This window comes from Fukomys damarensis, unplaced genomic scaffold, assembly GCF_012274545.1.
Source record: "Fukomys damarensis isolate Sample0158 unplaced genomic scaffold, DMR_v1.0_HiC HiC_scaffold_17, whole genome shotgun sequence".
NCBI classification, from domain to species: domain Eukaryota; kingdom Metazoa; phylum Chordata; class Mammalia; order Rodentia; family Bathyergidae; genus Fukomys; species Fukomys damarensis.
This window is the reverse complement of record NW_022900929.1, coordinates 70,559,262-70,572,413: the sequence shown is the minus strand read 5'-3', so window position 1 is coordinate 70,572,413 and position 13,152 is coordinate 70,559,262. Positions and strand designations below refer to the sequence as shown.

Genomic DNA, 13,152 nt, shown 5'->3' with positions numbered 1-13,152 from the left:
CCTTTGTATATAATTCCTTATTATATACAGGTGTATGATATGTTATTAATTGAATTTATTTTTATTTAATAGTCTTTGGGTTTCATGTCATATTTAGCCAGGCCTTTTAATTCCAAGGTTACAAAAGAATTTTCTTAGGGTTTTGTTTTTTGTTGTTGTTGTTGTTGTTGTTGTTGTTGTTGTTGTTTTGGTGCCAGGGATGGAATGGAATTCAGGACCTTGTGCCTACAAGGCGTGGTGCCACTGAGCTAAATCCCTGGCCCTCTTAGGGTTTCTTATTATATTTTCTTTTTTAAAAATATTTAAACTTCTATTATAAAGTATTTGGCAGAGATATAAAGTATCAATTCAACTTCAGTTTCTGTATAGATGACTTCCCATTTGTCTCAGTATTACTATTAAATATTTTAATCTTTGTACTCTTGAATTTCAATATGCTATCTTTATTTTAATCCTAATTCTCTTATGTGTTTTAGGACTTATCTGGAAATTCTGTTCTGTTGCATTAATATGTGTATTCATATGCCAGTAGCATATTTTTTATTATTATATCTGTTAAATCTATTAGAACTATTCTTCTGTCCCATTTCCCTGTATGTGTATGCATGTACCTTGTTGCTATCCTTTTTTTAATCATTATGATATCTGGCTATTTTCCCCATATAAATTTAGGATTGACCTTACCTAGTTGAAAAAAAAGTCATACTGTTTTTCCTGCTATCTCATATATATATACATTGGGGGGCATTGAGACAGGGTCTTACTATGTAGTTGAGACTAACCTGGAACTCACTGTGTAGCCCGGGCTGATCTTGAACTCACAGTAATCCTCCTGCCTCAGCCTCCCAAGTGCTGGGATTACACTGCGCCACAACTCCCAGCTTCTCATGTATATTTTAACTTTGGGATAATTGACATCATTATAATATTTACTCTTAACGAAAATAAGCTTTTTCAGGGAAAAGTTCAAGATTTAATTCTCTCACGAGTGCTTGAAATACTAACATCCTCACAGAATAAACACTGTTTGCTTCGTGTACCAGATAGAAAGCAGTAGAGTTTAAGATTGTTTTACTGATGATTTATCTGTCTTTAAATTTGTCTTTATCAGGAGTGTTTTGCAGCTTTGCTCTTGCTTAATGGATTTTATACACATCTAGTTAGTTCTGTTCTGTTTTTTTGTTTCAGTTTTATTTATTTATTTTGAAACAAGGTTTCCCTATGTAGCAGGCTGTCCTCAAACTGTTGGGATTTCCCCTCTTTAGCCTCTTGAGTGCTTGGATTACAGGCACAGGCCACCCTGTCTAGCTTGCTTCAGTTTTAAATATGCTGTATTTGAAAATATGCATACATTCATGTGGCTACCACCTGGTTCGAAGTAGGGACCATGATCCACATCTCAGAAGGTTCTCTCATCCCCTGCACAGCCAGTCCCCTTCTAAGTGCTCTGCTCACCCTGCCCACCTTCTGCCCAGGCAGTCGCTGTACTAATTGCTGTCAGCATAGGTTGCTGTTTACCCAGTCTTGATCTTCAGACAAACAAAATCATGAATGTTACACTTTTGTGCCTGATTTCTTTAGTTCATGTGTAGCAGTAATTCATTGTTTTCACTGTAGTATAGTATCCCATTATATTATGATACCACAGTTTATTTGTTCTTCTGTTGACAGGTTTGTTTCTAGTTTGGAGCTATTATGACTATTATAAGCATCCTTACTATGTATGTCTAGTGGACATAAATAATACTGTGAACCTCTCCCAGTCAGTTTAAGACCACTAGGGACAAAGGTCCAGTCCAACACAGTCAGGCTTATTGACTCTTTGCAGTGAAAGAGGACACATGCAAGGAGCCACAGACCATTTCATGACAGGAAAACACAAGATGCATATGGGATTTTGAGAAAAGTGGAGTTCAGGTGAAATTTAACATGTATGCAGGGATGATCATCAGGTCTATGTTGTAAAAGTAGACCCAGAAGTGTTGTGTTTAGAAATGCCTTTATTTGTACCTCGACATTTGGGTTAGAAATTGAGTCTGTTTCTGTTTGTCCATGACTTTAATTTTCCAGGCAAGAATGGGATGATTCATTGTAATGAATATAATTGCACACAGGAAAGTTTGTGATAGTCTGTGATTTCACAGAATGAGGTTTCTCAGTAAGAAAGCAGTATAATTCAGAGAGGGGATCATTATATAAAACTTCACATATATAGAATATCCTTGGAAGAAACACTGTTTCTTGTGTCCATTCTTTTTATTTTTATTTTTTGGTACTGGGGATCAGACTTTGGACCTTGCACTTGTGAGGCAGGTGGCAGAACCACTGAGCTAAGTCCTCGGCCCAAAACACTGTTTCTTGTTGACTTTGCATTTGGGCCTGTGTCTGTCTCTCAGACTAAAGATTAGTAAGATTTCTTTACTTTCTCAGTCTGATTTAGATATACAAGCTTGTGAATGTATTAACCATATTACATAATTTTTAAAATTTTGTCATTTAAAAAGTCAGCTCATGGTTGAATCCATTTACCTAGGAAATTAACTAGTTATGATAAATTGGCACCAAAACTGGGAAGTATCCACAGGAAAGAATACAGGCCCAACCTCATTGCATGGTTTTAGCTGACTCAAGAATAAGTTTCAGCCAAGTGTTTTTATTATACAGAGGATTGACCAGGTAAAAAGAGCAATATTAAGAAATATGGAGCCAGGCGCACACCTATAATCCCAGCACCTGGGAGGCTGAGGCAGGAGGATCACTGTGAATCCAAGACCAGCCTGGGCTACATAGTGAGGTCCAGGTCAGTCTCAACTATGTAGTGAGACCCTGTTGAAAGAAAGAAAGAAAGGTGGGTTGCTGCCTCATAAGTGCAAGGTCTCAAGTTTGATCCCCATACCAAAAAATAAATAATGTCTGGGCTGAGGATTTAGCTCAGTGGCTTGCCTCACAAGCTCAAGGTCCTGAGTTTGATCTCTGGTACCAGGGGGAAAAAAGAAAAAGAAATATGGGCTGTACAAGTATCATAATTAGGAGATAGCAAGTATCTGTCACTATTACAATACTTTGATTATCAGAGAGGGAGGAAATGTTGCTAAGAAAAGAAGGTACACAGCAGCCAAATATACAGATTCAGCTATGAGAATCAATGGCACCAGTCATCTTGTCCCATGGTTCTGGGGCACATGTTGTACTTTATGTAATCATTGGCCTGGTCCAGCAGACTTGGGTGAAAGCTGTCTTCTTTTTGTACCCATTTGGTTCTAAAGGATTCCATTCAGGTGTCCTACTGGCACAGTCTTCTATGTCTCTAAGGTGTCTCTAAGGATCAACATCCTGGTCTACTGTTGTGTTAGTTACTAACAGAAGCTGGAAAGATTCTGTTCATTGAGGTTGGTTGGGGAGCAATTCAGAAGACTATCTCTGGATTTTAAATCGGTTGTGTCAGAGGAAAATTTCATGAACCTGTTTGACGTAAAACTGTATATGCTATGACTATGGAAGTGGGAGTGAAGAACAGTATTCCTACGAATATTGGATGCTTAGGCTTTGCTTCCTTGAGAATTAATGGGCTCCAAGGATAAAGATCTCTCTGTTACTCAGGCAGAGTGAAGAAACAAAACTTTGGGCTGAGGAAGTCTGAGAATTTTGGAAAGTTTACCCAATTTAAGTTTGAAAACTATCTTTTTTATCTCTACCTGAAGACTGAGGGTGGAAAGGTAATGAGGTTTGGAGTAAAATGCATTGTCTTACAAATCTCCTTAGTAACACTTCTAGGGAAGTGGGTGGTTGTGCCTCTTGAAAGAGAGAGATTTCCCAGGTCAGGAAGTATTAACTCAAGCAGTGCTTTCATTTTGTTTTTATCTTTGCCATTCTTAAAGTTGAGGCTATTTGACAAGCTTTATCCATCCTAAAAATAGAATATGATTACCTATATAAAAACTTTTACTGCCTGAAAAACTATTTTTGAAAAATAGTTGCAGATTTGAAAAGGTTGCAGATTGCAACCCCTTTCATGACATCCATTCATACTTCTTTTTCTTTTTTAAACAAATACACTTTGCTTATTTTTATTTTTTATTAGTTTAAATCTGTAAGGGGCAGTGTCTCATAGGTTCTATGTCCAGTGAATGGCCTTAGCAGGAAGGTTGCTTCAGAATTTGGCAGCAGCCATGCCACTGTTTCCATGGGCATAGATTACCTTCCCATAGACTACCCTTATTTTATTCAGTTTGCCACCAGGAATCACTGTAGTGAATTTTGCTTTGCACACATAATTATGCATGCCTTTGGTCTGAGCAGGATTCAATTTCGGCTTGGGTACAGACACCTTCAATCAGTTTAAGTGATTTTTTTTTTCCAGCTTTAATTGAGTTTATTGGTACATTTTAGGGATACAGTACAGTTACATTCATTGTTGGGATCTTGTACCAAGAGCTGTGTGCGCCCTGTGTTTCCAGAGACCCTGCTTATAGCTAGCGAATGTGGCCTGGTACTGTACCACATACTTGCCTTTAGAAGTCCTGTTCCCAGCAGCCCCCAAGTCTACAAGAAGGCAGGAGGAGCTGGCTTTAAACACGTGCATACATACACATGAACAAAACTTGTGATTTTTATTTTGTTTTTTAGCAGTTTGACTATAGTGTATTCAGATGCAATTTTCTTTGTATTGGCTTGTTTTCTGTGTTTCATTACCCTTCTTAGATAAATGGGTTGCTGCTTTCCATCAAATTTTGAAAATATTTGGCTGCTGTTTCTTCACACTTCCAGCCCAGTCCCCTCTGATTCTGGGACTCCAGAATTCACTTGTGTCACAAGCCATTGGAGCTTTGTTCTCCCTCAACAGAGACGGTTTTTGATGTTATTATTCTCTATACTTCAGTTTAACTTCTGTTTCCCTAACTACATGGTCATCAATCTTTTCCTTTATGGCCTTCAGGCTGCTGTTAGGCTCATCCAGTGGGTTTTCAGATAGTTTTCAAATCTAGACTTCAGTCTACTTCTCTACAGATTGATCACTTGTGTCCTCTTGTTTCCTTGAACATATTTTTAACATCTGCTGATTTCAACATCTGCATCATCTTTGTTTCTTTTAATTTTTATTCAAAGTTTTTATTCAAAATTGCTGGGTTTTAATTATCTTAGACAGTGTAGTACAGTGTTGAACCCTAAAGGTTTTTCAGCATAAGGGTAGGTTGGCTAGAACTGGATCATCTTTTGTAGATTGCTGAGAATATATACGTGATAGAAAGCCTCTCCTCCTTTGTCCTAAACCAAAGACGGCCAAAGGCCTTAGAGGGATTCTTCTTTTTAAAAAAAAAAAAAAAAATGGATGTCTAGTCTGACACACAGAGCAGAAACAGGTGATTCCAAGAGTCTGTGTTATAAGACATGACTATAATAATTTTATAAGTCATAAGGAATTATTTTAGCAATACCCTTTGCTTACATATTAAAACATTTTAAATATCCTGTTTAAGTGAAATCTCATTTTCAGTAACTAACCCTGGGTAAATTAGGATGCACTTGACATTTTAGTATATCTTTAAATTATTAAACTCATTTTTGTTAGGAATTATTTTTTCTATACTGGCTAACCTTGACCTTCCAGTCCTCCTGCCTCAGCCTTCCAGAAGGCTGACATTACAGGTGTTCACCACCATACCAGACTAGGAATTTTTTTTTTAAGTCTTTAAATCTTCAGCATAATACTAGATTCCTGAACACTGTTATAACATTTAATTTGGCAGAAATCATTTGTTCTTTTTAAGTAATCTGTAGATAATTTTCTTGATGTTTCTCTGCCATGAAGCTGTAAAGTTTAAATTGATCTCAAAATCTGCAGCATAGAGAAAAATCCTTAAATTCTTTTTTTAACTGCTTCTGGTGAATTTTTAAAAATTTCTTTTACATAAAAAATACTTTTTAATTTCCTGATTTCAGTTAAGAATTAAGCAGTTATGTTAGAAATGCCCTAATGTATTGGTTTCTTTTGGTAAGCCTAAAAAAAGGGGTACTTTTGTAGTAAAAGAATAAAAGTGTTTTCCTTCTGTTCCTTGTCTTTTTCTCCATCCTGCTGCCAATGTACAAACTTCTCATTACATTTCTGAGACAAGCCTTTTATGACACTGAGTTTATATGCATCTGTTACATATTTTGCAGTTGACAAATTACAATTTGAACCTCCTCTAAGAAAAGAAACAGAAGCCCGGGATGAAATGGTAAGAATTATAACTTTAAAATATTTTCACATTAAATTTTAGAAATAGAGTTGGTTATTATCTTAGTTATATCTCTGTCATTGCTTGGATAGAATACCTGAAGGTATTTTGGGGGAAAGGTTTATTTTGCTCAGTTTGTAGAGGTTTCAGTCCATAGTTGGCTCACTCCAGTGCCGCAGGGCACATAGCAGGGAGAAAGCAGCAAATGTAAGCAATGAAACTTAGCAGTCTTTCTGCCCCTTTTGTCTTACCCAGACTACTTTGGGCAGGTAGCACTCACATCCTTAATCCTGCCGCCCTTGAGTCTAGCATTGCACCATGAATTAATCACATATTCTAGATTCAGCCACCTCTAAAAAGCTCCTTCAAAGACTATGAGGCTTTGAGAGGGCATCTAGACACAAACCATAACAATTACACTCTGGGAAACAAAGTATATACCCTTTACAATTAATTTTAATAATGTATTTTTCACACTATGATTTGAAAAAGTTCACACGTGAACTCTAAGGGGGGTGCAGTGTAATACACTATTTCACCATTCATTTTGACTCTTCAGAGTCAAAGAACTTAGATGAATTTATTAAACATTAAATGGGATGCTCAGCTTTAAACTCTCAGGGCCTTTTTCTTATTGATTCTGTTAGGTTTGCAGTAAACACATCCTTTCATCGTCTTACTGATTTTTATAAGCATCTCATTTGTGGGGCTAAGGATATTGCTTAGCTTGTGTGGGACCCTGAGTTCAATCCTACCAAAAAGGGCGGGGGATACATATTTTATTTTTTATCCATTGGTCTTTTTTTTGGTAGTACTGGGGAATGAACCCAAACCCAGCAAACCAGGAGCTTTACACTGAGCTACATTCTTTCCCATTTTTAATATTTTGTTTTGAGCTGGGGATTTAGCTCAGTGGTTCCTCCACCTGCCTCACGAAGTCCCAAGTTCAATCCCCCGTACCAAAATGTGTGTGTGTGTGTGTGTGTGTGTGTGTGTGTGTGTATGTATATATATAAATTTTTTTTTTTTTTTTTTTTTTTTTTTAGAAACAAGATCTCCCTAACTGGCAAAATTGTGCAGGCTGGGCTCAAACTTGTGATCCCCTATTTTAGCCTCCTAGAATATTGGGATTACAAGTGTGCTTCACCACACCTTACTCCTATTTTGAGTTAACTTGAGATAACTGCTTAGTTAACCTTTTCCTTATTTAAAAGGAAAGAATAAGTAAAGCAAAATATTGTTAGAGTTAGTCTAGATGTTAACATAATATCTACTTTAATTAATAAAAATATAGTTTTTAGAGTAATGATCTTCTGTTAATGGATCTCTTCTTTTTTGGGGGGGGCTGGGGATCGAATCTTCATTCTTAATGTTTGGAAATTGTTTTTATTTCTGTATAATTCTGTTTAATTCTATATAATAATTTATTTCTATATAATTCAGTTTTTTTGCTAATAGGAAAAAGTAGTAGCATAGTTTAGTAACAAATAACTTAACAATGTTATTAGTTATCCATGTTAATGGAGTAGTAATACAGATAATTGGAAGTTAGTTTTGCTTTAGAACATACCAGCATGTTGGTTAAGAGGGCTTAATGTATTTGAAGCTATGTTTACTGTGTTTGTGGAATTCCTTCAATTCATGTCAACTGATAATGAGCCATTGGCTTAAATATGTCAAATGACAAAATGAATCTAGCTGGATATTTAAAAATTGTATTTAATGCCATGACAACACTCATGACACTTAAATTTTTCTGTGACTGGAACCTGTAAATAATGTTAATATTGTATGTTTATATTAATGTTAATATTAAATATTTATATGTTAATATTAAGATAGTTCATATCTGTAAAAGTTTTTGAAACTGTATTTTTAATCTTCACAGGGAATATCATCAGACTCAAACTTTTTATTGCGGTGGAATCCTTTTGTTGATGGTGCAAATACTGGCAAGTAAGTTGTTCTGTTTTTCTAATAAATATTTTACTTGGTTATATAAAACAGTATTTAGTAGGAGGGAATAATTTGCTGTAAAAATCTTTTTCTTAAAATAGCCATCGGTGGAAAGCTTCTGACTTTAATTACCAAAAGGCATCATACTTTGATTATTAAAGTTTTTGTGTTTTGTTTTAATCAGAATATATTGTGTATAGTAATACTGTACTGAAAGATGAACCATGGGATGTCATGAAGGAAGAAAGACTGTAGTAGAAATCAGAAAGCCCTAGTAGTCCCATGACTCCAGTGGAGTTACTCCATATCCTAGACCTGTCTTCTTCCCTCAACAGTTAGGCAAAGAGGCTGTGAGTTTTCTGCCTGTTTGTACAGCACAGTCACCTAGAGAGCTCTTAAGTAGTACAGATTCCTGAGTCCCCATATCGCACCTCTAGATGTGGAATTGACAGGCAATATCCTGTGGGCCAGTGCACTGAGAATTTATATTTTTTAATGTTTGAAAAAGTCATATGAGCAATTCATTGTTACGTGTGAAAATTGCATGAAATTCAGGTTTCATTGTCATAAAGGCTTATTGGAACATAGTCATATTTGTGAGTGTGCTTATTGTCTACAGCTGATTTCACACTACATAAGCAGAGTTGCATCTTCTGTATGCATTGCAAAGCCTGTAGTATTTACTGTTTGGCCCTTTACAGGAAAGGTTGCAAACCATTGCTATAGAATAAAGTCTTTGAGACTGGAATCTAAGAATCCTGAACGCTTCCCAACTGATAGCAGTAACTGTGGATAAGTGTGTATGACCAGTGGACTAGATCGCTGCTCCTCAAACTTTTATCTGCCTGTTGATCAGTTGGAGATCTTGTTAAAAATGCAGATTTTGATTCAGTAGGTCTGATTCTAAAGAACAGTGGTTCTCAGTGATGCCATTGTTACTGGTCTGACATACTTGGTTTAACAGGGTTTGATCATATAGCCAGTTGAGTCTATAAGTTCCAGAATTATGAATTTTTTAATTCAACATACATTTTAAGTTTAATTGCATATTACATATATTCTGAGGCAACAGTGATTTTTTTACAACATTCCTTACAGACAGTTGTTGTGCTATTTATACAATACAGAAAGGTGTCAATGAGAATTTAGACACACATGAAAAAAAGAAAACAATTTACGGAATAAGTCACAATAAACTAGTGATCCTTGTAAATAAAACTGAAGCTTCTGGTCAAATTTCTGTCTTAAAAGCTATAAAAGCATTTAATATAATCATATTTTGTGCTGTTTTTGCAGCATTAAGTACTATTACTTTACATTTATAATAAAGCTAATTTCATTTATTCAGCAGATAAATTTTAGAAAAATGTGCTGTTTTCTGAAGTAAACTAAAAATGACATAGCAAAATTCTTTTTTGTAGATTAAGTGTTTAAACATAATATAACACACCGATATAAAGTACAGGTTTTGACCAGAATTATGGTTGGTTTGTTTTTTTGTACCGGGGATTAAACTCGGGCCCTTGCCCTTGAGAGGCAGGCAGTGGAACCACTGAGCTAAATCTCCAGACCTGGATTTTTTATTTTTATTTTTGTTTTATTTGGTATTGGTGATTGAAGTCAGAGCATTGCACATGCTAAATACTCTCTCTTCCACTGACTTACACCCTTAGGTCAAGTCACCTTAGGTGAATTTACTTTTCACTAGTGAGTTTTAGTTTTTATTACAAGTTAAATCAAGTATAACTATAAAGTTTTTTAATTTTTATTTTTATTAGTACATGTTTGCAGTGCATAATCATTACATTCATTGTGGTGAGTTGGTACATGTATATACATATCTTAATTCTCTTTACATCTGGATCTTCCCTTCCCGTTTTTTCCTCTTCTCTCCATTTCTTGGTCCCATTCCCTTTGCAAAGATGTTTCCTATTATCTGTCCTTTAGTTTGCTCTTTAATTTATTATATTTTGTCTCTCATGTAAGAAAAACTATGTGATACTGAAGCTTCTGTGTCTGATTTATTTCACTTAACATTACAGTCTCAAGCTGGATCTATTTTCCTTCAGATGACTCCAGTTTGTCTTTCTTTATATTACAGTAGTCCTCCATTGTATATAAATACATCTCAAGCATACTATAAAGTAAAAACAAGACTTTGTGTCCACTCTATAAAATCTCTATTTTTATAGACTCCTAATGCAACCTTACAGTATAAGGTTTTATGTCTTCCCAAAGGCTTTATACTCTATATTGTAATATATGTGTCTTTTCCTCTGAACAGATTTTAGCACATATTTAAATAGTGTCTTTGTTTTATGTAGTGATCACTTATCACCAACTAAACTGCATTTTTTTTTCTTTGTATTAGATCAACCTCAAAACGTGCAGTACCACCTCCCCTACCTCCTAAGGTAAGCTTTTAAAGGATTTTGAACAGTAAATCCTTGTCTAAATAATTTAATTCTAAATAATTTTATTCAGAATTTTCTTAAATATATTCTAGATGGATAAAATTGTCTGCAAGAGAGACTATGAAGATATAAAATATATAATAATATTTCAGGAGACAATATTTTAATAGCTACTAGAAAAAGAAGAAAATAGATTGTTGCTCATTTGAGAAATTGCTTGAGTACTTGGAGGGAAACGCCATCATATGTCACCCTCGTTTATTACTACAGTTTGACATTTCAGCAGTAGTTCTTGTTTGTTTTTAGTTATCAAATATTTTGTGGACTGTGTAAATAATGCTCATTAAAAAACCAAAAGTTCATAGTTGGGTTGGGACAACAAGTCAACTCTTGCTTACTTTTTGAATTTGTGCAGTAAATTTAGCTATTTAGAAGAAAGGAAAAAAAAGGGTGCCTCCATCACCTCCCAAAGCTGTTGCTATTTAATGATAAGCCTTAGTAGTTTTCATTTAGAATTTGTAAACTACTTTATTTTTTTATCACTAGCCAAAGATAAACAGTTACTCTGAAGACAGCTTCCCAGATGAAGAAAAATCATCAACAGTGAAACGTTGCCCTGATTCAGATAACAGAGCTCCCCAAGTTCTGAGAAGACAGAGTTGTGGTCTAGCAGCTGAGACTTCCTCTATGGGTATGGCTAGCAGTATCACCAGCCGTGGAATCCATACAGCTAGATACTGTGATCTGGGTAAATCACGCAAAAGGGAAAAAGAAAGTCTTTTTTTCTTTAGCCAGCCCTATTACATTTTAAGCTTTTTGAAGGTTCCCCATGGAGGAGCTATAAATAGATTCAGTACTTATCAACCTTAATTGGAACCTCATGAATTATAGAACTTCGAAGGTGAATTGTGTTCTTGCCTTACAAGAATTTAGGGGCTCTTGCAAAAGTTATACCAGTATGCTCATAACATTAGATAAGACAGCTTGTATGGGTGTCTCCTGAAATAATAACTATATAGTAGAAAAAGTGAAATTTCTGAGCAAAGTGGGGATAGAGAAGAGAGGAGGGGGCTCTGGCAGGGGAATAAAAGGTTCATTGAACCTTCAGTAGGAGGAGCCATTGCTGACAAGGTATATTCTTGAAGAATAAAAAAGGATGTGTAGATGCACTGAGGCCGGAAAATCTGCGTTGTTTGAAGTACAGTAGAGTATGGTCTAAGTGCGCTATTTAAAGGGAAAATAGGACCGAAAAGTGCAGGTTGAGTTCCATTATAAAAGGCCTGAACTTCAGTGTCACTAGGTTAGATTCCATTTTTCCTCGCAATGTAGAAAGCTGTCTCTTGTCTTCATAGATGAGGAACACTGCTGAAGAGAAAGGCATCGAAGATAAATGAATTCATTTGACAATAGAAAATACTCTCCCATAAAGGATCTCCCAAGAGAAGACAAGTGGGGGTGGTATTTTTTTCAAAAATGTTCCTACTTGTGTGCTCATTCAACTTTTAATCATGATTTTCTTTAGGAAATGGTGATGGTGTCTCAAAACTGATTAGTGAAAATACAGAAGGATCAGCACAAGCACCACAGTTACCACGAAAAAAGGACAAGCGAGACTTCCCTGTAGGTACAACGGGCATTTGGCAATCAATCAGTTGTAACTAATACTATATTTAGTATCATAAAGGGGAATAGTATTTTTAAGAATTTGAATAATTGGGGCTGGGGATTTAGCTCAGTAGCACTGCGCCTGTCTTGAAAGTGTAAGGTCCTGAGTTTGATCCTTGGTACCCAAAAAAAAGGAAGTTGAATAATTGGAGCTGGGTGTGGTGGTTCATGCCTGTTGTCCCTGCTACTCCAGAGGCTGAGGCTGCAGGATCACGTGAGCCCTGGAGTTTGGGCTACACACCAAGACCCTATCTGTTAAATTTAAAAACAAATTGAATAACTCAGTTTCTAAATGGCAACTTTTTTTAAGACTTAGGAAATACCTTACAGTGGTTTTTTTTTAACAGAAACCAGCCATCAATGGCCTTCCACCTACACCAAAAGTCCTGGTAAGGAATATTTTTCTGTAATCTATTTGCCATTTATCTCTTTAAAGAGCAGAATTGCATTTGTTATCAAGTATATTGAACCTTTAAATGTAGGGATATTATAAAATATGAAAGTATTAGATGTACCATAGATCAATCAAATCATATACTCTAATTTGAGTAAGTTGATTAGAATTTAGAGAACATTTCATTTTATAAATACTGGCCATCAGATTCTCAGTTTAGCCTAAAAAGGCCAATATAATTTTAATGTGATGGTGTTAAGTGTAGATTATCCTCTTCTCTTTCTAAGCTTGAAACCATTTTCGCATTGGACTGGGTACATGAAATGGAAAATTTATTTAACACTTGTTCTCTGGACCTCTCTCTAAGGAATCTGTCTCAAGTGGTTCAACCAACCATGTAAATGAGATACTTCATAAATTTCACTTTTTGATTCAGTAAAAGTTTAATATACAATAAAAATTATTAGTCTTTTTGTCTTATGTCTATTCTGCCATTACACTGAAG

At 35.5% G+C, this 13,152-nt stretch overlaps 1 protein-coding gene across 1 annotated transcript in view; it reads left to right on the top strand.

Moving 5' to 3' along the window:
- Positions 1-13,152, top strand: part of Map4k5 (mitogen-activated protein kinase kinase kinase kinase 5) — a 115,219-nt gene that overhangs the window by 79,257 nt on the left and 22,810 nt on the right. Inside the window, exons 17-22 of the mRNA XM_010632707.1 lie at positions 6,160-6,218; positions 8,107-8,174; positions 10,546-10,588; positions 11,135-11,336; positions 12,111-12,208; positions 12,601-12,642. Of these exons, the coding sequence (XP_010631009.1) occupies positions 6,160-6,218; positions 8,107-8,174; positions 10,546-10,588; positions 11,135-11,336; positions 12,111-12,208; positions 12,601-12,642 (512 nt within the window). The remainder of the gene's footprint in view (positions 1-6,159; positions 6,219-8,106; positions 8,175-10,545; positions 10,589-11,134; positions 11,337-12,110; positions 12,209-12,600; positions 12,643-13,152) is intronic.